At 41.4% G+C, this 25,335-nt stretch overlaps 1 protein-coding gene across 1 annotated transcript; it reads left to right on the top strand.

The window, feature by feature from the left end:
- Positions 1-8,036: 8,036 nt before the first annotated feature.
- On the top strand, positions 8,037-25,295 carry LOC139646035 (sodium- and chloride-dependent GABA transporter 3-like). Its single transcript, XM_071521936.1, has 14 exons — positions 8,037-8,193; positions 8,361-8,495; positions 9,177-9,314; positions 9,465-9,558; positions 9,838-9,970; positions 10,142-10,276; positions 19,916-20,019; positions 21,637-21,761; positions 21,880-21,992; positions 22,100-22,237; positions 22,330-22,432; positions 22,780-22,880; positions 23,577-23,747; positions 25,163-25,295. Exons 1-14 carry the CDS (start codon positions 8,037-8,039, stop codon positions 25,262-25,264), a joined length of 1,749 nt encoding a protein of 582 aa, XP_071378037.1. The 3' UTR covers positions 25,265-25,295.
- The last annotated feature ends 40 nt before the right edge of the window (positions 25,296-25,335 follow it).

Raw genomic sequence — 25,335 nt, 5'->3', positions numbered from 1 at the left:
AGAAGGATGGAGACGGAGTCAACAAATGCAGTTGAAAAGAAAATCAAAGCAGGTCATTACAATACCAAAGCAAAGCAAGGCAAGTCTGACATTTGGACAAATTTCTCAGTTGTCAGTTGTCACTAGAACGTAATTTCGCTATGTTATTACCGGCAGGTGGGACTAGAGGACTGCATTGGGATTGGGATCCCGCGGGACCCGACGCAAATCTCGCGGGAGCAGGCGGTTTTAATTTTGCTGCGGGCGGGAGCGGGCGGTCAATAACACACACATTGCGGGAGCGGGCAGTAATGGTCAGAAATCCAGCGGGAGCGGGATTAAGAAAACAGTCCCGCGCAGGGTTCTAACCTGGAGCCCAGAGAGAGAGAGACGGCTAGTTTTCTCTCAGGCAGAGAGGAGACAAACAGAAATAGCTTAGTAGCAGGATGACACCTAGGCAGAGACAGACAAGAGGCTGCCTACTGTCTTCTGTCGCTGGAGTGGGAGGACTGATGGCTGGACTTTTTCATCTGCGAGGCGCCAGGCGCAGCGTTGGAGCCATTTCCACTGCTGCTTGGAGCTGCAGTTAGTATGCAGTGACCACAAGGCGATGATGGCCGCCAGCCCCACCACGTGAAGAGGATAACAAATGTCGCCTCTGCCGTTGTGCCCTCCACCTTTAAAGCAGCCATGATTAAACCTCTGCTCAAAAAAAACCTAACCTTGATCCTACAGACTAGTGATGCGTGGGTCAATCCAAAACCCACGGGTCCCGCTGGTTTATCCGCAGGTGGGGCAGGTTAGGGTCGACTGAGGATGATATTGAGAACGGGTCGGGCAGGTGCAGGTCAAATGGGCTACACACACAATGTAATTCTAGACTAAACTTCAATAAGTTTAAAATGTAATTAACGGAATAAACTTCTCCAGTCTCCAGCTGGTTTATCCCGCCATCCATACATTATCTGCGCACACTGCACAATGCAGCATTAAATACTAGGCTACTTTAGTTACACGAGTCTTTGGAAAATTACCTGGCCTCCTGAATCTTTTCTTTTTTTTTTCGGGTTGCGGATCGGGTTCGGGTTGTTGTTTTACGTGTATGAAAATAGGTCGGGCGGGTTCAGATATGTGTATGTGTGGGATCAGGCGGTCGCGGATTGAAAAAAACCTGACCCGTGCATCACTACTACAGACCATTTTCTAATCTCCCCTTTCTCTCTAAAGAATAGTAGTTATCCAACTAACTGACTATCTCTCCTGCAGTAGTCTTTTTGAACCGTCTCAATGTGGCACAAACGTAAATGACCTACTCCTTACCTTAGATTCTGACTCTCCCTCTTTTCTAATCCTACTTGATTTGAGCGCAGCATTCAATATAATCGATCACAATATACTCCTTAAAGGATAACGCTGTTTTTTTTTTTTATGCATTTCTTACCGTCAACAAATCCTATTAAAATAACAAAATCAACAATGCGTTTGCTCTACTCCCGTTGCTTTCCGACTACCCACATTTCCTTTTTAGCCTTCAACATGGAAATCATTGGCTCCAATTGTAAGCTAAAAACCTTTAAATACAGCTCACAAAGACATAGTTTCAATTTTAAAAATCGCTAACTGTTACCACGAAAAGTCAGGCTATTGTAGTTATTAGCAAATCAAATTCGAATGGGAACAAATTCTTCATTATGCCGGGGACTATTTTAAGTGCTACGAAACTACTTTCCTGAGATTGCAAACGCAAACATTGCAAACATTTACGGTCGGCTTATTAAGTTGTTTGAGGAAAAAGTCGGCCGGCCCAGTGCATCGCAATGATGAAATATGCTGCCAGAGCAACGGCATGGCTCTTTGACGTGTTTTTTTTAAAGATTTATTTTTGGCATTTTATGCTTTATTTGGGAGATATAGTGAGAGAGAGACAGGAAGGTATGGGAGAGAGAGCGAGGGGGGGACATGCAGCAAAGGACCACGGGTCGGATTCGAACCCGGGTCGCTACGGGAAGGCCTGAGCCAAATGGTACGCGCCCTACTCGGTGAGCCACCAGGGTGCCCCCTTTGATGTGTTTTTAACAGTTTTTTTAATACAATGGAGTTCTATGGCTGCTGGGACATGGCTTCATTGGGCACCGGCTACATGGACGAGACTTGTTGGCAAAACAAAACCATTGCTGATTTTGTTATTTTCATAGAATTTGTTGACGATAAGAAATGCATTAAAAAACACCAGCGTTACCCTTTAACCACCTAGTGAACTATGTTGGCATTTGTGGCCCCTCGCTTACATGATAGAACGCATAGTGTTTCACACAACACCATAATCTCTGAATGCTCTAAAGTTAACCGTACCACAAGGTTCAGTGCTAGGCACTTTTCTTTCCTCTATTTGCATTCTGCCTCTTGCCGAAATCCGTGGCCATGATGTTAAATGTCATTGTTATGTGGACAATACCCAAATCTACCTACCCATTAAGGCCAATGACCATTCACAACTCGCAAATTTAGAAGTGTATCATCTAACTTCCTATGACTAAATGCCAACAAACTATGTGTACGTGGTTGAATATGTCTGAGTATGTGTCATGCTTACACAGTTGTGTGTGTATATGTGGCTGTCTGTCTGTCTTTCCTCTTTCTCAGACACCGGTGCAGTGTTTCTACCTGGCAGCGGATGAAGGTGCTGCCCTAGCTCCTACGGTCATTAGTACTGCCAAAGTCCTATCTCTGATGTTGTTTCTACCTGGCTGTGAATCGCAAGCGTTACTGTTTCTGTGGACATTAGTGCTGACCGTGGCCCATCTCTCTGCCACTTTTGCCTCTCTCTGCCTCATCTGTTTTCTTATGTCATTGTCCATATTACTGTTTGTCCCGGCACCTATTGCACACACACATGAAACTTCGTGGAAGGGTGTAGCACGGGCCAAGGAAGAACCCATTAAATTTTGGAGCGGCTCCGGATCCCACTTACGAACAAGCAATAATAGCACGAACCTTGGCAGAGGTCTGCGCTCTCCGAGTGCCCTTCTAGTTTCCTAATAATAATGAGGTTTTCTTGGAGGTTTTTCCTTGTATGCTTCTGTCACGATCTGCTCCTCAGTCTCCTGGGGCCTCATGTATAAAAGACTGCGTAGATTTCATACTGAAAGATGGTGTACTCACAAAACTTGAAAAGTACGTACGCACAGAAATTTCCACATGGACATAATTATGGTTTTTCATAGACTACTTAATTGGCAATGGCAATGGCAATTTATTTATGAAGCACATTTCATTACAAGTAAACTCAATGTGCTTTACATTGAAAGACAAAAAAAAGAAAAGAAAGAAAGGCATAGAAGGCATAGAACATGAGAACAAAGGTAACATGAGCAACATAAATATAGGAATATAAGCATGAGTAAAGTGCTGAAACAGAACCAATGAAGCATACACCCAAGTTATATTAAACATACCACACAGCAATAAAGACCCAATAAATCAAACATAAACCCCCGCCCCGTCACACAGCCGCACATGCAATGAACTGCACAAAAATACAAGTGCCGTAATACAAGTACACACACACACACACACACACACACAAACACACAAATAAATACACAGTAGCTAATCATAAGCTTTGGAGAATAAGAAAGTTTTTAGTTTGTTTTTGAAAGTGGACACAGTTGTGATGGACCTCAGGTCAGCAGGCAGCTTGTTCAAGAGAGCAGGACCACAGTAACTGAAGGCACCCTCACCAGACCTGGATCTAATTCTGGGTACAGCTAGAAGACCTCTGCCTGATGACCTGAGAGGCCTGATCGGGTTATGATCAGTGAGCAAATCAGAAATGTATTGAGGAGCCAAACCATTAAGTGCTTTATAGACTGTTAACAGGATTTTGAAGGTGATTCTGTATTGTACAGGGAGCCAATGAAGAGATTTCAGTACCGGAGTAATATGTTCAAATTTTCGTGTGCGTGTAAGGACTCTGGCTGCTGCATTTTGAATGAGCTGGAGCCGTCCTACAGATTGTTTAGGTAATCCTGCAAACAGAGTGTTACAGTAGTCTAACCTGCTTGAGATGAATGCATGAACTAGTTTCTGAGAGTCAGTTTGAGATATAAATGCTCTAAGTTTTTATATATTTTTTTTAACTGATAAAACGCTGTTCTAGTGATATTGGTAATGTGATTTTCAAAATTGAGATCAGTATCCAAAATAATGCCAAGGTTTCTGACTTGCTCACTGTGTTTCAGAGACAGCGTTGCCAAGTGCGAGTAGATTTTCTCTCTCTGATTTTTAGGACCAACTATGAGTATCTCAGTTTTGTCTGAATTCAGCTGTAAAAAGTTTCTTGACATCCAGCAATTAATATCGTCAATACAGTTTACCAGTTTGTTAACAGGACTGAGATCATCAGAGGAAAGTGAAATGTACAGCTGTGTGTCATCGGCATGTAACCCCTGGGTAAAGCCCCAGAGTTAAAATGTGCATAGCAGTAGAAACCCTACAGTTGCTACAGTATTAGGCTGTGTCACTTTAAGATCGTAACCTTTTCATAGTTTGTGTAAAACGTACATCCCTCCACATGAGGTATGACAGACTATCCTGCTTATTTTTCTAGTGTTTTTTATCTGCCTCAGATTGGGTCATATAGAGAGACATCACGTTTCTAACATTATGATTAGTTAAGGGGCGGGACTAGCACGCAGAGCAGGCTGGAGTAACGAAGCAAACAGGTGTGTGGGTGTGCGCTCCTCCGACACCGCAGATAACAGTGTGTGTTTTCCTCTTAAGTAGCGACTAGCTACAAAAGTAAGCCAAGTGTAAGATTTAAGGAAGTTAGAAATAGCCTAACTCATTTGTAAGGAGTGTGTTATATGGCTAAGAGTTTTCTTCGATGTTACAGTGTTTCTGGGAGTTAATTTTAACTCCGTAGGCTAGTAGATTGCTGCTTAGTTAGCATGCTCGCTAACGTTAGGCTAGCGCCTGATGTATGGACTCAGAAGGACTCAGAAGCCCGGACAGAATAACTAAACCTAAATATTCAAAGCTCAGGTGATTGCCAAAAGACACAGATTTACAGCTAAAAGTGTTATTATATAGAACAGCAACCCCCCCGCCCTTCCTATTAGTCCGAGTGCAATGTACAAAACTGTAGTTAGCAGGTGATGTTTCAATCAGCTCCTTATTACCAGTTTGATCAAGCCAGGTTTCTGTTAGTAGGATAAGGTCCAGTTTGTGAGCAGTAATTATGTCATTAACAATGAAAGTCTTATTAGCCAGAGATCTAACATTAAGTAGTGCAAGTTTCAGAGTGCAAGGAGAAGTATTAGCAGGGTCAGACAGAGAAGGCTTGATATGTACAAGACAGCTAGTAGATCTCTGAGATTTTCTTACTTGCTTGTTACCTGACTTTACTCTATTGTTAATTACTACTTTAATATGATATGTTGGTGTGGGACTCACAGTACGTCACAGGGTGAAGGCTTTGCAGGAATGTAGAGTGAGTTCGATGTTCATGGATAAAAGACGGGATCCTGCATGATTTGGATGGAGGTGGTCATGTTTAAAAAGTTGTAGAAGGTGGTGAAGTTGTCCACGTAGGGGATGTTTTTGGTGCAGCAGTAGCCCTTAAGCCAGGTGTGAAGTTGCCTTAGTCGGCTAAACTTTACGTCGCCAAAACGGGGGGAGGGCAGTGGGCCTGAAATTATACACTGCTTGCCAGTGTTCAAAACACTGTCCATAAGGCAGACAAAATCCTCTTTAAGTTTCTCTGACTGCTGCATCTTAAGGTCGTTGGTGCCCACAAGCACCACAACAGTCGAGACAGACGGGTGATGATGTAGCAGCTGTAGGGCGGAGGTGTTAATGTCCTTAACGAGGGCACCCGGGTGGCAGGAGGTGCGGCACCTGTTGATCTGAACATGACGGACCATGGACGACCCAACCGCAAGCACGGGGGGACAGTTGGTATAGTTGTCCTCAACAACTGCCTCGGAGGACGTCCCAGGGCGCACTCCGACAGAGGAGCGAGGTGGATGTCCCGAGTGACGCTCAACCACCGGGCGAGAGCAGGCCGAAGCAGCGACGCCTTTCCTTGGGTGACGGGCAGACCGTCCAGGCATGGTCGGAGAGGAGGCTGGTCGCGGTGCAGTCGACGGCACGGAGGACTGCACACACTACACATAGCACAGTAACTGGAGTGGAAACGTTATTTTGAAACATTTGGCGAGTTTCAGTACTTTGTAGTTTGGCGTCGCCAACTGACAGAGCCAGACAAGAGTTTGCGGCACGGCCCGCACATTCTCACGTCACGTTCATTTTTATACATCCCGCGTGTTCGTGAAAACCAGCATACGCAACCTTTTTGTACGTGCGCACCATTTATACCTGAGGCCCCTGGTCAACCACACCTTTCACTCCCCAGTCCTGCCATCCTCCTACCAGCCACCTGATGTCCTCGGACGTCCCCTCATCACCTTTCCCTCCTCCTGCACCACCACACCTGTCTGTCATCAGCCCGTTAGCCTTGTGTCCTTGTTCTGCCTTCTCCTGCCTATCATCTGCCAATCAGCTCCCGGACTCTTCCCTATCCAGCCTGCTGTTCCCCGTTTGTAATTTGCCTCAGTGTGTTTATATGGGCTGTGTTTCTCAGTTGTCTTTGCCAGTTTGTTTGTTGTGTTCCCTGTGTTCCCAGCTCTGTTACCTGCCTTGTCACCAGTGTTGTTAGTCTGCTTAGACCTTCCGCCAGGTTTGGAGTCTTTGTTTTGCTTTTTGCCTGTCAGCCTGTTTAGTTTTTGCCTTTTTGGATCGCTTTAGGCCTTTGTCCTTTGAGACGTACTTATGATAAAGGGCTAAACAAATAATGAACTTGAATTCTGACTGGAGGCAATCACAGTTTGAATAATTCTGGCTGTGTACAGAATGTAAAAAAATTTCCCATGAGAAAATCAATAGCTTGCAGTATTCTGGAGTTATAAGAGCTGCAAAACAACACGCTAAACAGGCACAAAATGTTAGACACTCCCAATTAATTTGAATGAAATCAGGCATACATATGTGTAGGATTGTGGGAAGGTGAGCGTCAAAACATTCCAACCCTAAATGCAAGAAGGAAGCGCCAAAATAGGACTTTGAGTTCTAGTCTACTACTACTTTATTCAAATTAGCACGTGTCCGTATAATTGAAAGTTCATGTTCTGCCTGTCCTACCACAGAGCATTGAGAAAAAGACAATTATTGCCATTTTCAGTCATCCCATCTTGTATGATGTCTCTTCAGGATGATTGGATATCGTAAAAGATGGAATCAGTAACAACTTTCACCAAATTAAATGAGATTGAGGTTGGCCTATATTCATACCCATGATTACCTTTTTCATTTAAAAAAGAAAAACATGTACTGTATGTATTTATAAGCATCCCGAAAGCAGTAGCCTAATCAATAATTTACTAAGGAATAGGCTGTACACATTTCTCTACACTCATTTCCACAGCCATGAAGTGTCCAAAATCAAGTTGTGAGCTTGGCATTATAAGTTTCTATCTTTGAATGTTACTTGCTTGATGCTTGTGTGGAGGTGTTTTTTTTTTTTTTTTTTTTGGAAGAAACTTTTGGGGTTAAATACTTAATAAAAAGATAGAAGGTACATCACACTTTTGCCAGCTGGTCTAAGCTTTCATTAGTGTGTCTGTCTGGTGTGTCGGGGGCTGAAGAAGGAACGACACGGACGGTGAAAAGCAAAAAAGGGGTAAGGTATTAACATGCCACAGTAACCCGTTTTAATATTAGAGTAAGCCAAGCGACTTAACAGAGTTTCTCATGAACCCGGTTATACATCAACCCCAAAACCAGGTTATCTGAGTCATCAGGTTAAAAAACGAAATTCTGTGCATGTTAAAGTAGGCAGTCCTCCAGGTCTAGCAAGACCGACTGGATGACAGTAGTCAATGTATAGTCAAATTAGCAAACTGTAGCATAACAAGAGCAGTAAAGATTACATTGTAGTATTCTGGAATCATAACAGAGTGGATTACCTGCACTACAGTGGAAGTCTTTCAGATCTCAAGATGAACAGAGAAAGAAGAAAGACCAAAAAGGAGAGAAGGATTGAAGACAGGGGACAGTGGGCTAGTAAAACAGAATATATTCTGGTTGTTGCAGGAAATGTGGTTGGTCTGGGCAATGTGTGGAGATTCCCATACCTCTGCTACAAGAATGGTGGAGGTGAATAAGAATATTATGTATATAAATATTAAGAATTTGGAGGTAGAGAGGTGCATTCTTGTTTTGGGTGTACTGAAATTGGGAAATATCTGTTGATGAGAGGTGAGTGAAAAGTCGACACTATTTTTTCATTATCATGGTCATATATGTCTGTTTTTTATACCTAGGGGCCTTTCTGGTGCCATATTGTCTGTTAATTGTGGTTTTGGGGATACCTCTGTTCCTACTGGAGAGTGTGATTGGTCAGTACACCCAGGAGGGAATGGTCACCTGTTGGAGGAAAATTTGTCCACTGGCACAAGGTGAGTGTGTGAATGAATCACACTAGACAAGAAATTGTGTTTTCTTTCTTCTTTTATAACTCAAGCTGTTCTGTGTGTCTCAAAATTTGAATTACCTCCACAGGTTTGAACGTTTTAAGATAAGATAATTCTTTATTAATCCCACAACGGGGAAATTTACAGTATTACAGCAGCAAAGGGGATAGTGCAAAAGCAAGTAAAAAAAGGCATCAGTAAAAAAGCAAGATATAATAAATAAATAAGTAAACAAACAGTTACAGTAAACGGTTAAATTCACATTATTGCACATAGGAAATATTGATATTGCACAGTTTGGTATACATTGATATTGCACATGAGTGAATTTGTTCAGACTTGGTGTGTGTGGTCTACTGGGAGCAGTGTTGATTGTATAGTCTGACAGCAGCAGGAAGGAATGACCTGCGGTACCTCTCCTTCACACACCGCGGGTGAAGCAGCCTGTCACTGAAAGAGCTGCCCAGTGCTGTCAGAGTGTCCTGCATGGGATGGGACATGTTCTCCATCAGGGATGATAGCTTAGCCATCATTCTCCTTTCTCCCACCACCTCCACTGGGTCAAGGGGGCATCTCAGGACAGAGCTGGCCTTCTTAACCAGTCTGTTTAATATATACCCAAACACATACTGTTTTATAAACTATGTTTTTTCATCTGTATTTTAGGAATTGGATATGGACATTTGATAATTAAACTCTATGACTTCAGCTATATTGTTATCCAAGCCTGGGCTCTCCTCTACCTGGTGTTCTCCTTCAGATCCCAGCTCCCCTGGGCCAGCTGTGGGAATACCTGGAATACAGGTAAGGCTGAGACTGGAGTTTACTATTCATTTGTGAGGCGTGTAAAGAGATTCAGTGTGTCATTGAACAAGACACTTTACCTGCAATGGCTCCAGTGGAAATGCTCAGTGACCAACAGCCATTGTTCGTGCAAATTGTTTCCAAAATCAGCTAACTGTGTGGGTCTTCAGACTTCTTATTCACCAAATCTCACTGCAAATCGGACCATGTTACCCGCCACCTCTGCTGCAACTGAGTTCTGGGAGTGAGTCTAAATTCCTGTTCTCATAATGAGCCATGATGAAGTCACTTTTTCATGTATTAAAGATTGTTATTCTGTGTTGCCCCAATGAATGTTTGAAAATGTTTAATATTAGAAAAAGTGCTAAACAGAGTGTCATAAATGTACCATAAGAACATCTTTCAATCTTCAGTAAACTGAGTGATATGACTTGACTACTTCTTGATCACTTTAGAACAACATTCAGAGGTTTGTATCACATTATGTGTACCTTCAATAATAATAAATTTCCCCTTACCTCAGACGGCGGGCGCTGGCCATTTCTGGAGGCATTGAGGAGCTGGGCAGTGTCAGATGGGAGCTGGCCTTGTGTCTTCTGGCCTGCTGGGTGTTCTGCTACTTCAGTGTCTGGAAAGGTGTCAGATCCTCAGGAAAGGTCCTGTTGTAACATTTTATCTAAAAGGATAGACTAGTGGTGAATAGCAACCTACACATTTTCAGCAATTTCCCTCTCATCATTAAGCATTAAAGCATTAACAGTTTTATAGAATTTGTTATTATCTCCATTAATTTAAATATCACTGCAAACATTTCCTTGTCTTTTCAGGTAGTGTACTTCACAGCCACTTTCCCCTATGTGATGCTGCTGATACTACTAGTCAGGGGGTTGACTCTACCTGGAGCTTGGGAAGGGATTCAGTTCTATCTGTATCCAGACTTGAACCGCCTGACTGATTATGAGGTAGCCTGTTTATGTTACCTCAGTTGTAGAATAAGCGTGAAATCAACATAAGACTTATATTTCTGTCAGTTTTTTGTTTTCTGAATCAGAAAACTAACTGGCTCCAGTGGTGTGACTTACATTTACATTTTAGGCATTTAGCTGAAGTGGAAAGGTCAGGCCAAAGTGCTGCTTTTGATACTGTTCACCATCCTGTCGTGGAAATCTGTCAAAAGCACTGGACTCATACACAAAGTAAAGACACAAGCCACTTACTGATTTTGAAGATTAATGAGATTATTATTGAGTCAATAATAAGGAGACATAAGATCACACCCAAAGCTTACATCAGTATGTCTCAACTAAAAAACAGAATACTTGATCTTATATAGTTTTCTAAGAGACAAAGAAATGATCTGTGGTTGGTCAATGCATATTTTCTTAAATACTTTCAACCAATTGGCACAAAGCCATGAGAGAGGGCATCCCCTGATCATGCGTCTACCACATGTGTTTGTCAGACATGCAGTCATGTCATAGGACACCTTCAAAACAGAGCCTCAACATCTGGTTTCACTTAAATGTCTCTACTAGGGTCTCTTTGTCCATAATATAGGTGAAAGGTAAATCAGAACATAATGAATAAATGATAAAACTAGATACTTGACTTAGTTTACCTTGACATTCCCCCCTTTTTATCATTTATCAACATGACCCCAACACATCAACCTTCACATATGCACAAGCCAGAGACATGAGCAAAACATCCATTATGAACAACCAAATCATTCTATCATTGTTACACATAGAGGTCATCAACCCCTGTGCTTTGTATATCCGGATCCAGGTAGAATTTCAGCTGTTGAAAGTTGTTTTTATCATCAAAGTCTTAACATTTATCATCATATTGTATTGCTACAGCAGTTAGTGAGATAGTGTTGAACTTATGAATCATAGCTTTAGCACAACTCAGAAAACACATAACAAAAATAACAACAGTATGGTTCCTATAACAGACAAAATTATCTCCAGTATACCTGAACCAAAAATATTTGTCAACCAGCTATAGAAAGGATCAGCAGAACTGGGCTGGAAACTAGACCGAAAACGGTTCAAAACAAAAATAACATCCGTCAAATTATCTGTAAAGTACAGGAACCACCAGTCAAATTGAATGTTGCACATAAACCTCTAGTCTTAGCTAATAAAAATCCAAGACTTACTGGTGTCTTAACAAAGTCAATCTATGGGACTTCAAAGTCTCCTTAATGAATGAAAAACCTTTCACAGTTGCATTTGCAAAACCATACATAGTATAAGACAGGTTATCTAGCTGTAAAGCTAAACGAGATACTCTTATCTATGGATAGAAAAAATGTACCACCTTCTCATACCAGGGGATATCACGGTCAAAAGTTGTTGTAGCTACGAGATCTATAATAAGAGGTCTAAGCTTCCTAACACGAATGTCATTCAAGCCACTTATTTCAGTTGAAGAAGTATTTTGCCACTGATTTGTTGTTCAAATTAAATGTACTGGTACTGTTAGATGAGCATAACAACATCCTAACTAATACCTGGGTAAATAATAGTAATTTGATTCATTTTATTTCTTACATTAATTCCTCCCTTTTGTCACAGAGTGACAACTAAGATGAAAATAAAATGAAAGCTAGATACATCCTACCCTATGTATACTTCACTTAAACAGTGAGGAAAACATTACTTCTGAGAATTACAAGCAAGCGTCAAATTAAAGTAGGATAAAAAAAAGAACACAATAAAGCATGTTATCTTCAACCCATGAGCTTTACACTCAGTAGAAGGCCACCACACTGGAGAGGTTACTAGCACATCCGATGCAGAGTGGTTTCGTCTCGTTCTTCAAAAGCTGTTTCGTCGTTGTCACTATCATCCTAAAAGACAGATGCATTTTGCAAAGTGGAAGAAACAGGAAAAAAGTAGCAGCTTTAGCTACAGCATCAGCAACAGCAGTTCCCAATGAAACTGGATCAGCACCACCTGTGTAAGCCTGTCATTTAAAAACAGCATGAAAATGATGACACAAATTGAAAGCATATTGATAGTATAATAAAAGCACGAGTTAAGGCAAAGAGTTCTGCTGCTTGCGCAGAAAAATGTCCTGGAAGCTTAGCACTTCCAACAACATCATATGCAGTGCAAACAGCATAAGCAACACAAGGAACACCATCTACAAAGAAAACACAGTCAGGGTTAACCAGTGATATATCAAACAAGGCATCACAAGGTTTGGCAGCAATATCAACAACCTACAGCAGTGGGGTTCACCATCTTCCACTGTAGGGAGAAGTGTGGAAGGGTTAAAACAGTACAGCACTTCAGAATAACATGAGACATAGGCCCTCATTTACGACATGAACGTACGACAGAAAACTGGGTGTACAGTCATTTCCACGCAAAACTCAGCATTTATCAATTTGGACGTAAACGGAGGCTACGATCAAATCTCACGTCAAGTCTCAACTCGTGTAGCAAGTTTTCGAGTCAACGTGGACTTGCAGTGCAGCATAGTAAATCTAGCTGAGTCGGAAAATTGTTATTAGACCATATAGTATTCTGACTGGCATCTAAGCATATGCAGCCACATATCCATCACTTAAAATATGTAACCTATGGCAAAATATTCTATTTTGTAAATGCCTACATCGACTATGTGTCATATCCCTAACATGAATAAGTATTTTCAAATTGTTAACAGGGTTAACAGTTTTCTGGTGTAAGATTAATTTCTCTTTCATTTTGAGATAGCCTACTTGTTTGAGGTGTGACCATTTTTTCTTCACCTAAATGTAAAGAATTGCGATACAAGCTTTATATTAGGCTATTATTATATATGGTATACATATTACGGATGTATAATTAAATATTCAAACGTCAGCTGAAGTTCAATTGTCCACGGCAACGCAGTTGATCGCAGCAGTAATTTCTTTCCATACTGCATTTTTCCGACTTCCTTTGATAACTTTTCAGGCTGCAAAATAGAACTAATTGATTCAATTGGACTTTGCGATGTTAGAGTTTCTATATGGAGGTCGGAGAAGTTTCTCTTCTTGGACGTATTACGCATCTCCATCTTGTAAACTCTAGGGACGAGGCCCCTAAACCAAGAATATCTAAGGGCGTGATATTTAAATGAAGATTGTTTTCAGTCGCGGCATTTATCAACGGCCGATCATTCTTACACTGTAATTGGCGAGTTACGAACGTTTCATGAATCACACGTGAACCCTGTCGTAAGATAATTTCTGCGCGCCAATCTGCGCTGGTTTCTAAGCTAGATTGATAAATGAGGGCCCAGTAAGTAGAACATTCCACCAATGCAGCATCTTTGTAGGAGTTAGGTGAGCAGTCTTAGCCTGAAGAATGAAAAAAATGGACAGCATGTGAAACATAAACGGTTAAAGAACACATAACAACATTGTCAGCAGTTATAAAGACAGCTTCAGTAGCTGCAGCAACAGACCTAAAGCATAGGACCGTTGCTCTCTCAGTCGTAGACAGGTGTTTAGAGAAATAGCCAACAGGGCGCTGTTTGTCACCATGAGACATGAGAGTCAAAACAGCTGATATAAACCCATCTCGTTCAGAGACGAACAGATTGAAGGGTTTATTATAGTCAGGGAGTCCTAAATAGGAAGAACTAGAAAAAGCCTATTTCAAGTCAGTAATTACTTTGTCAGTCTCAATAGTCCAAGTCAGGGGGTCAGTCATGGCCAAATGTTTACCACTGTGCGTGATGTCATACAGTGGTAGAGATATCTCTGCATAGTCACGTATCCATGGGCGGCCGTAGCCTACAAGACCCAAAAACGACATCATTTGCTTGCAGGTTTTGGCACCTCCAAAATTGCTATTCCGCGTTCGGGATCGAGTTTACGACCGTCAAATGTGACAATATGTCCTAGATAGCGTACGGACTATAAAACCAGCTGGATTTTATCTTTTGAGACCTTGTATCCATTCTCTGCTAAGTAACAGAGAAGGGAGACAATGTCTATTTTGCAGGCCTGCTCAGAAGGGGAACACAACAAAAGATCATCCACATAATGTACTACCACAAGGGGACTCCCAACCTGAGAGGTTCTCAGCTACAGCCAGAACAAACAAAGTAGGGCTGCTTGAGAAACCCTGAGGCATACAAGTCCACATGTAGCGCTTACCATTTAAGGTAAAGGCAAACCAGAACTGGGAATCAGGATGCACAGAAATGCTGAAAAAAGCATTTGCCAGGTCAATCACAGTAAACCAACAAGAATCAGATGAGACCTAAGACATTAGAGTTACCACATTTGGTACTCTAGACGCTGGATGTTACACAATGTCATTTACAGCTCTCAAATCCTGAACAGGTCTTCAACCACCGTTTGGCTTTCTAATAGGCAGAAGAGGGGTATTGCAAGGAGAATGTGGGCATTCCACGATGGCACCTTGTTTTTTTTCAGTGACTCAATAACAGGAACAATTCCCCCTACAGCCTCTAGGCTGAGGGGATATTGTCTCTTACATGGTCTGAAAAAAAGATTTTGGTTCTACCACTATAGGTGTTGCTGTTTTCATACAGCCAAAATCAAATTTGCTAGTAGCCCATAACAGTTGCTAAAAGCATGTGAAAAGAATAGAGAGTGGTGTCTTACTCTTGGTGGAAAAAAAAAACAAAAAAAACATCCTCATCTACATGCTCTGTGAGATCCCAAAAATAACCATTATGTGTTATCATAATAAAAATACCTAGTGTTTTAGAGGAGAAAATAATACCATCCGGACTGCAGTACATATTTATTCCCAAAGCACACATAAGATCACGTCCCAACAAATTATCTGGACAAAAATCTGTCAACAAAAAAGGATGATTTCCTTTGTAATCACCTTAAGTGACAGAAAGTGGTTCAGAAATCGATTTTAACACCAGGACTCCTGATGAGCCAATTGTTCTTTAAAAAAAATGTTTTGTTGATTGGGTGCATTTGGGAGCAACTTGGACTGCACAACGGAAACATCTACACCAGAATCAACCAAAAAGAACACCACTTCATTTCCTACTCTCAAACTTAATTTAGCTACTTTCTGTCTCTATGGGTAGTGGTTTAATATATTGACCATAAGTTATAAGTTCAGTGTCTTTCTGTTCATCTGAGCTATACTGTTCACCTCTCTGACCTGTTCCCGCTGTCTCCTATGGGTTATCTGACTGGAATCCTGGAGCATTCACAGACAGTCCTAAGAGTTGCATGTGGCCAGGATCCATCAGGTGCATTCTCACGTTTTCGTAGGCCAGACCTGTGATTTGATGAACAGTCATGAGCCATATGGCCATACCCTTTACAGTTGCAGCACTCCAGGCATTGCTGGTTAGGAGGCTGTGTGGGTGGTTGTCTTCCATAGCCTCTACCTTCACGTCCTCGTCCTCGGTGTACTTCATTGCCTCGATTTCCAGTCTGTTGATAAAACATTAACTATGCAGATTGGAGTTTCTTACTGTGTTTCTACTCAATGTCACTCTGGTTCCTTTCAGTGTAGAGGACATAAGCCCAGACTTCACTTAGGGGTTTTGTTTCCCAGACGATGCACGTAGCCACAGTTTGGTTCTTCAGAGTTGAATGGAGACCCTGTATCAAAGCATTCTTCAGCAGGTTGTCGTAGGCATCATTATCCTGGTCAACACCAGAATGGGCAGCAAACACAGATTCCATTCTAGCACGATAATCAATGGCAGACTCATCATCATTCTACTTGGTCCTGTAAATTTCAGGCCAACTGGTACGCAGGGAAAAAGCAGTTTATCCATCTCAGTAGAGCTTATCCATCTAGTCTCTGTATTCCTGGTAATCTGGATCATAGTTTGTGTGCCGGCTGGCTTGATGTTCGGCCGTCTTAACAGAAAACACCTACTGTATACTGCTTCTACCTCTGCCAATGTAGGGTGACACATTGTCAACAACTGTTTCATTGCAACCTCCCACTTCTCATCTCCAGTTTTGTGGGGGTCTGGCAATTCTTTGGCAACTTCCTTCAGTTCATCAGGTTGTCATGGCCTGTAGACCAATACATGCGGCTGCCAGAAGCCTTGATTTCCATCTGCAGGTTCTGGTTACTAATTCAGAAACATCATCATAGGTATCTGGGTCACCGTGTCTGTTTCCTGCTTAGCTGACATGCTGCGAATCTGTGGGCAGTGAAAAACAAAAGGGAAGGAGGTGGAGTCTGCATATAAAGGAGGTGGTGAAAGCCCTGATGAGTCTTCCTCCTTCTTGAGATCAGACCCTCCCATTCTCTGTAGAAATGGATAGAATCCAGTGGTTGATGGAGGTGGAACCTGAGATGTAGGAGGGACTGAGGCTACTGCCTGCAGGGCCACATCATCATCATCATCAGTCACATCACACCCATTTCCTGAGGATGGAGCTGTATAGGATAGAGCATACGCGGAAACAGGTCCCTATCTCTGTCCCTACTTTTCTTTTTCCTCTAACCATCTTACATCTAACTAAACAGTTTACACTCAAAATACCTTTTATGGGGAAAATACCTTCAGTTACGTAGTGCCAAAGTGGAACATCCTCAACCACACTTTTACCCCATTTATCTGCCATTACTTTTACAGGACCCGCAAGTGGGTCAGAAATTTGGTCTAATTTTCCTAATGTGTTTACCATCTCGCTCTCAGTTGTGGTTGCCCTTTTATTTATTTATTTATTTTTACCACACTTGATGAGTGGACTATACAATAATATCTCCTATAACAAATTACTATATCAAAGTCTTTTACACTTCATATCACAATAAGTGTATAAATGACGTCTCTTCTATACACTCTATTATAATCATATATTATTATTATACACACTATAAATTCTGGTACCTTAACAACTACTTCACTCACTCCATTACTCCTCTCACAACCACATATCAGAAGGCACTATAGTTTTAGTCACTCCTCTCATTCGGGAAATGGGAGGTATAGCTCCGCCCACCAAAGTACACTCACTGTTCAAGTCCAGCAAGGTCAGTCCCACTCAAGACATGGAAAGAAACACATCACAAGCAGAATAATCCCACAGACTATCTTAAAGGAGTAATCACTCTTTTCACAACTGCATTCACACAAAGCCAATGGAATGTACCATGATATCAGCCAGGTAGTTTGTACGACACTTTCGTTCAGAGCAACGTACCCTTTGTGTGGATAAATACCCACAGGACACTGATATCACAGAGGCATCCCCATTCACTCACAGAATATCACAAACAATTTTTCTTTTTTTTTTTTCTCTTTTTTCTTGTTACAAGTTTTCTTTTCTTCTCTTAAGGCCTTTCTCTTAGGACCCCCCTGTCCTTTTCTAATAGGTCTGTTCGCTCTTCAAACTCAGTACACACACACACACACACACACAGAAAAAAAAGGCCTTGATTTGAGTGAGTCTCTCTCACCCAGCGCTTTTATCGGTCACACCGAACGGATCCGGAGGCAAGAAACCATTTCTCCCTCATTGTGCACTTTATCGGTCTCACCGAACGGATCCGGAGGCAAGAAACCATTTCTCCCTCATTTGTGCACTTTAAGGCGAGAGCCAACCGAAGTTCCTCTCCCTTTTTCAGGCAAATTCTCCCTAGGAGAAAATTCCTCCCAGTAGAATTCCCTGTTCTAAGCTTAGAATTAACAATCAAAAATCTTCAAACCCAATCAGTGCGTGTATATAAACAATATTTATACAAATTTAGAATACGAAAAGTGACCAGTTACAATTTCCACAAAAATTAGCATGCCAATCAAGACTCTAAAATCCTCCAAGAATCAAAACCACTTACTGTGTCCCGAATCTATGGAAGAGAGGGATTGCAGGCATCTCTGAAAACAACCCAGTATAATTGGGGTCGAGGTTTCCTCAGTCTGTCTAACAAACCGCCTAGCTAAGGGCAATCCATCCTCCCACAGACACAGCCAACAGGTTTCAGGATCTCGGTGGAACCTCCAAAATGTCGTGGAAATCTGTCAAAAGCACTGGACTCATACACAAAGTAAAGACACAAGCCACTTACTGATTTTGAAGATTAATGAGATTATTATTGAGTCAATAATAAGGAGACATAAGATCACACCCAAAGCTTACATCAGTATGTCTCAACTAAAAAACAGAATACTTGATCTTATATAGTTTTCTAAGAGACAAAGAAATGATCTGTGGTTGGTCAATGCATATTTTCTTAAATACTTTCAACCAATTGGCACAAAGCCATGAGAGAGGGCATCCCCTGATCATGCGTCTACCACATGTGTTTGTCAGACATGCAGTCATGTCATAGGACACCTTCAAAACAGAGCCTCAACATCTGGTTTCACTTAAATGTCTCTACTAGGGTCTCTTTGTCCATAATATAGGTGAAAGGTAAATCAGAACATAATGAATAAATGATAAAACTAGATACTTGACTTAGTTTACCTTGACAATCCCATACTGCTGGAATGATTGCTGTCTCTGGCTCTGCATTGACCTGGTTCAAGTCTTACCTGAGGAAAAGACTGCTGTTTGTTACAGTCAACAGCCAACAGTAACAACCAACCACCATTAAATACGGGGTCCTGCAGGGCTCCATGCTTGGACCCCTCCTTTTCAGCATCTACATGCTATCCCTCGGACAATTTATCCACAACCACGGCCTAAACTACCACCTGTATGCTGATAATACTCAAATGTACATCCATACCACACCTAACATTTCAGCTACAATGGCACCCACTCAACAACTGTCTGCAGAATATCAAATCCTGGATGCAAAGCAGCTTTTTGAAACTGAACTCTGACAAAACTGAAATAATCCTCATTGGCTCCAAGTCCACATCTGATACAGCCCGCGACCTCTGCCTCTCCATTGATGATAATATGACAGCCAGACCTTCCCTGCAAGTAAAGAACCTCTGTCTCATCCTGGATTCTGCCCTTTCATTTGAACCCCACATTAACAAAACAAAGACAGTTTTTTTTTTTCACCTCTGAAACATAGCCAGGATCCGCCCACACCTCAAATTCGCTGATGCGGAACATATAATCCATGCCTTCATCTTCTCAACAAACTGCAATAAGTACAAACTTCTGCAGCTCGACTCCTGACATCCACCTCCTCCCGTGTTGTGGAGGTGGATGTCAGGAGATGCTCCTCACCTACAAAGCCCTGCACGACTCTGCTCTCGACTACATATCAGAACTCATCTCTCCCTACTTCTCACTCTCTTCGATCTTCTAGCTCTGGACTTCTGGCTATCCCCAACACAAGGCTCCGCTCCTTGGGAGACAGAGCCTTTTCCTCTGCTGCCCCTCGCATCTGGAACAAGCTATCTACCCCAGTCAGAGCATCGGACAATGTTGATTCTTTTAAATCATTTCTCAAGATTCACCTTTTTAGAGGTCAACGCCAGCCCATGCACTTTCTAGTATTAATACAAAAACATACACCAAAATACTGGTATGAAAATGGTTCAAATGAGAGCATTTCTGTTCCGAGAGACGGACAACTAAAAAACGTCTTGAGTCGCGTCCAGTGTAGATTGGACATGCCAGTTATTTCACTTTTGTAAGCAATACTATCACCTCAGTATTTATGATGCCTTTTGGGACATTACAGGTCTGGATAGAGGCCGGATCTCAAATATTCTTCTCCTATAGCTTGACCGCAGGAACTCTGACTGTTCTCGGCAGCTATAATGAGCGCAACAACAACTGTTACAAGTAAGCATAAAGCACATATCACAGTTATTTTTATGAAAATATTTTGCTCTTAGAAGTTGGTCTGGGGCGTATTCCATCAACGCAGCTAATGAAAGCCGCGCTTACTTGAAAAAGCCCGGCTTGAATTAACGTCGACTCTCACTTAAGGCTCATGCCGTTCCACTAACACAATCCAGCCTTGTCTAGTCAACGTTAACTCTAACCAGGCTTGAATAATCTTGCATTGTGCACGCTCACGGAGTACATAAGCAGCCCAGAAGAGTCGATTGTCGAAAAGACGATATATGTCGCAAAAAAGAAGGGAAAACGAGAGCTGTGTTCTTCTCAGCGGCTGGAATTATACGAGTTATATAGAATTATACGAGGCATATAAAGGGTCATCACCAAAAAGGGCAATACTGCCGCAATCAACAAAGCGAGGGAGATGGCTTGGCAAAAAAATTGCAGACAGACTAAATGCGTAAGTTATACAAGCCTACTTATTGTTTCATTTGTATTTATTAATAAATGAACATTCAGATCACTAGATACAGTAAGACTGTGTGGCTATATTATCAGTAGGCTAGATAATATCAGATGTATGTTTAAAATAATGATGTAGGCTAACTTAGGAGAACCGACATAACGCATTTAATGCATTTCCTGTTAATTAGCCTAATTCAGTGAGGTGTGTGAAGCCCCTCTGACCAAGTAATCCTTGGCCTCTATATTCATTCTTCACTGTTACATCTCAACAGGAGCCATCTCAATAGCCAGAAAATTAGTAGTGAAAATTAAATACAAAAACACTTTCCAGAGTGGTAATAGCCTATAATGAAATGTGAAATGTACTTGTTAAAATAGTTGTTGAGCTGTAAATATGTACCATTATAGCCACCAAAAAAAAGACGGATGCCTACTAGCCAATCAGAGGCAGAGTAGGGCGGGTCTTCGCGGAATGCGAGTGGGAAATGAAATAAGGCGTCTTTTTTGGGTTTTTTTTATCTAACCTCATGTTCTATTTAACTCTTTTTATGTTCAGCACTTTGAGTTGCGTTTGATGTATGACTTGTGCTATATAAATAAAGTTTGATTGATTTTGGAGACAGTGAAAGTAGTGAGACATGATTTTCATGACTTATTTTTATTAATACGGTCTTTTAAACACATACATTCATGCTTGGTCACATTGTGAGAAAAGGTCTGAACTTATGTTTCCGAACACGGACATGACATAAGTGATGCCAGTGCGAAAATACACCTGACGGAACTGTCTTTTGGCAGTCTGACATTCTTTGACACACACATAAATTAAGCTTGACAGTTAGCCTGCTACGGAGCAGGCTAGTTCTGCGGTATAAGTTACCATGGTTACTGAGCAGGGAATCATATAAGCCACGGTGATGGAACGGAACTCTCACTTAAGTTAGTGAGACTTATCAAGATAAGCGAGGCTTTTCCTTTATCCGCATTGATAGAATACCCCCCTGGTTAGTATAGACCCTGTTTGTATAAATATCTCTAAATATCTAAAAATGTACTGTATACCATTCACTAAATATGAATACAACAAAATAATACCACTGAGAATTTCCTTTTTTGACAAGGGCTGTTTATCACTCTTACCTTGACCTCTAGGGATTGCTTTTGGCTCAGTCTGCTGAACAGTGGGACCAGTTTTGTTGCTGGATTTGTAGTCTTCTCTGTACTTGGATTCATGGCTCAGAAACAGGGTGTTCCCATTGACATGGTAGCAGAGTCAGGTATATTCTAAGGTTTTAAAATGTCCCACAAATAAATGTAATCATTTTAAATCCATATACAGTTAAATACATGGCTGAACTCTTTCCCTTCTCTCCTCATTCCTTCTATACTTCACAGGTCCAGGTTTGGCCTTCATCGCATACCCTCAGGCAACAGCCATGATGCCATTGCCTCAATTCTGGACTGTCTGTTTTTTCCTCATGCTTCTTCTACTGAGTGTTGACACACATGTAAGGTTGTTTGTTGTATTACCCATTGATTATTAGTCAGTGCATTGCAGGCACATGAAAATTAGGGCTAGGGAAAATTAAAATTGCTCATTTCACTTTCCCTCCAGTTTGTGACAGTGGAGTGTTTCATCACCACAGTGAGCGACTTGTTTCCTAAGCTGTTTCGCACACCAGGAAGGCATGAGATCTTTGTCCTCCTCATCTGTTTATCCACCTTCCTCCTACAACTGACCTTGGTCTCTGAGGTGAACAATATATTGTCCTGAAAGCACATTGAAAAAAACTGTTGTCATAAGATTTTCCTAATTTAAACATTCTCTCTTCCTGTATCCTACAGGGAGGAATTTACATATTCCAGCTTATCGATTATTATGGCTGTACAAGAGTTTGCCAGAATTTCATGGCTGTGTTTGAATGTCTGACTGTGGGCTGGATATTTGGTAAGCAAATAAAGCCATTTTTTATTATGCATAATTTTCTGATCTGGCAATTTCAGGTGTTTTTTCAGTCATGAGTTATGAGGTTATTCCTTTACTTCAATATTGCCCCAATTCAAATGCTGGGATAAAGAGAAACGCTCCTAATTTGAGAGAGTTTACTATATGAAAACAAATTTTGCATCGCCTTGGTCACACTGGTTGCATCAACTGAATCTGACCAAACGTTTTAATCAAATTGCCTGCCCTACTGTCTTGATCACATTTGGGGTCCCAGTATTTTGAGGTATGAATCAAATAACTTCATATCATGTGAAATTGGACTAATGGACAATCTGAATTATCATCAGGAGTTGACCGTTTTTCCAACATTATTGAGGACATGATGGGACAGCGACCATCTGTTTTCTTCAGACTGTGCTGGAGATACTTTGTTCCACTGTTGTCACTGGTGAGTCAGCCAAGTTACTAGAGACTGAACTGCGTCATACAGAACTGATTTTCTTGTCTCTCACCAGTGGCTACCAATGACTTTACATAACTCTGTTAACTTGAGCTGTATCATCAGTAATTTTGAATTAACATGAATTTACCTTGTAGTTCCCAACGTCTACACTGTGCCATAGAATGCATTGCTTGTTTGGAAGGGCTTCCCTTTTTGTCTGTGAATCGTACATATTCACCTTTCAGCCTCGGCTTACCTCAACTTGTGACTTGAACAGATGTGTCACAACTGTGTCTAACTTACAGTAGCACTCCGAGCTGCTTCTGCCTTAACAAAGCAAAAAAAAATATTTAGAAGAAAGCCTTTTGAGTCAGCAAACGTTCCACTGCAATCTAATCAAAAAAGTGATGCATCTTGAGGGAATTGTTGTATAAATAAAACACCATAACACAATGCACACTCACACAAAACACAATTTCAGCTACAGTTTCAAGATGGAAACCAACAGAAAATATTAGGTGTTTTAAAATGGGGCCCTTCTCTGAACAAGGAAGTGTAAGCCTATGTGACAGTTTATTTCATTTAAGAATACAGAACATGATGAAATTAGTATAAAACCTTAACACTTTATACGTATTGTAATTTCATACCCCATAGTCCTACAATGATTAAAGTATATTATAATTTTTTTTAACTTCACAGATTTCCTTTGTCCTGTACCTGGTGGATTACAAACAACTCAGGATTAACAACTGGTACGTTTACCCTGAATGGGCATATGCACTGGGCTGGACCATGACAGTCTCTTCTGTTATCATGGTGCCTCTGTGGGGGATCGGACAGCTGTGTTTGAGCACAGGCACCTTGAGACAGGTCAGTGTTCAAAGATGCTTCCATCTGCATACCTCAGCTTTTCCTTCTTCTCTGGAGGCCTCAAAGAGCTTTTTATAGGTTTTCAGCAGATTAATGTTCTCCTCTTGTAATCTATGATCACTAGTGGTTGCCCTGCAAGGCGGGTAGTGAGCATTTCACCTTAAAGGCATACACCAAGTTTTAGGGGGATTGGCCCGCTGGTCAACTTACACTTTAAAGAGTCACTAAAACCCAAACCCAAATCAGTGATTCGTATGAGTCTATGACCAGGGTATTATTTTAAATTATTATTATTTTTTGACATTTTCACCTTTATTGGACAGATCAGAATGGAGAAAGACAGGAAGGATGGGGGAAAGAGAGGGGGATGGCATGCGACATACGTCCTGGACCAGATTCAGACCCAGGAAATTGCATTTACATGGTATGTGCCTTACACCGCTAAGGTACCAGGACTCCTCAGTGGAGCAGTTTTTTCCGTCAAAAAACAACCGAGTACACAGCCTATAGCATAGAACATTTTGGCACCATGCAGTCAGTAGTAGAAGAAAATGCAAAGTCCACAAAAAACACTGCGTCAATAAAAACTAAAAACCAACAAACCTTAAGTAATCAACAGAAAGGCTGTCAGTTTCCAGGAGTAAAAAAGAAGTGTGGGATAGCATGATTTAAAATGAAAACAATCTGAGTGGTACAAATTGAGTGTTCAGCTGCCAATATGCAATGCAAATGCTATTTCACAGTTCAATATGCCCTCTGAAAAATAAATGTTAATTTCTTATTGCTTCTCATTGCTGTGTCCCCAGCAGATTATGCATTCTGGTGCTCCACCCACCACATGCACTTCCTATAGAAACAGAGAAAGTAGCTCCTGGTGCATTATTTTTTTTACTATTTAGCTTTAGAGTAGCAACAAGTTCTCATTTTATCACTTTTGATATAATGATAGTCACTTACTATCTCGTCAACATAGTATGTGCTAAAGTGTTAGCATGGAGCACTGCAACCAACGATCTCCTGGGGACACGGATGATTTTGGTGTGTATGTTCTCATTACTTAACGTGTAAATTAACCTATGGGGCAATCTCCCAAAAACTTGGTGTATTCCTTCAAGAGTGTGAAAGAAGCAGAGTGTAGAGGATTACTCCAGCACTCTGTCAGCTGGGCTTTGAACCCATGCAGTCATATTGAGTGGTATGGGAAGTCAGACATGCTGGACCACTCAGCCAAACCCTGTGTGATCTATGGGTGATGGGTCTCCTGCCCATTTAGCTATGGGCCCCCAAAGTGTCCCTTTCAGATTTACCAAACACCTGAAGTGAAAGCCATCATATATTTATAGACAGATAAGGAACTTGTAATTACTATGGTATTATGGAACCATACTCACTCAACATATTATTTCCTGGATCAGCGTTTGTCGATCCTTTGTCAACCTGTTGAGGATCCAGCCTGGCAGAGGAGACAAATGGGAGAAGCTGAGACAAGTTTGGAATTGAGGACGTCTCTATCATAGTTATGCAGTAGCAGCTTGACATGACCTGCAGGATGAAATTAGCTACATACTTAAGCTGTCATATATGGCAT

The sequence above is a fragment of the Centroberyx affinis genome, unplaced genomic scaffold (assembly GCF_046629955.1).
Source record: "Centroberyx affinis isolate AG114_WGS23_722 - 3 ecotype Tasmania unplaced genomic scaffold, CSIRO-AGI_Caff_v1 ptg000082l_1, whole genome shotgun sequence".
Classification (NCBI taxonomy): Eukaryota; Metazoa; Chordata; class Actinopteri; order Beryciformes; family Berycidae; genus Centroberyx; species Centroberyx affinis.
The sequence above is the reverse complement of the archived record's forward strand: the minus strand, read 5'-3'. Positions and strand labels throughout refer to the sequence as shown.

Excerpts from the sequence above, each read along its gene's own strand:
- LOC139646035 (XM_071521936.1), top strand. The coding sequence starts at position 8,037 with ATGAACAGAGAAAGAAGAAAGACCAAAAAGGAGAGAAGGATTGAAGAC. Across the intron at positions 21,762-21,879 it reads TGACATGGTAGCAGAGTCAG|GTCCAGGTTTGGCCTTCATC; the intron begins GTATATTCTAAG and ends TATACTTCACAG. Across the intron at positions 22,433-22,779 it reads GACTGTGGGCTGGATATTTG|GAGTTGACCGTTTTTCCAAC; the intron begins GTAAGCAAATAA and ends AATTATCATCAG.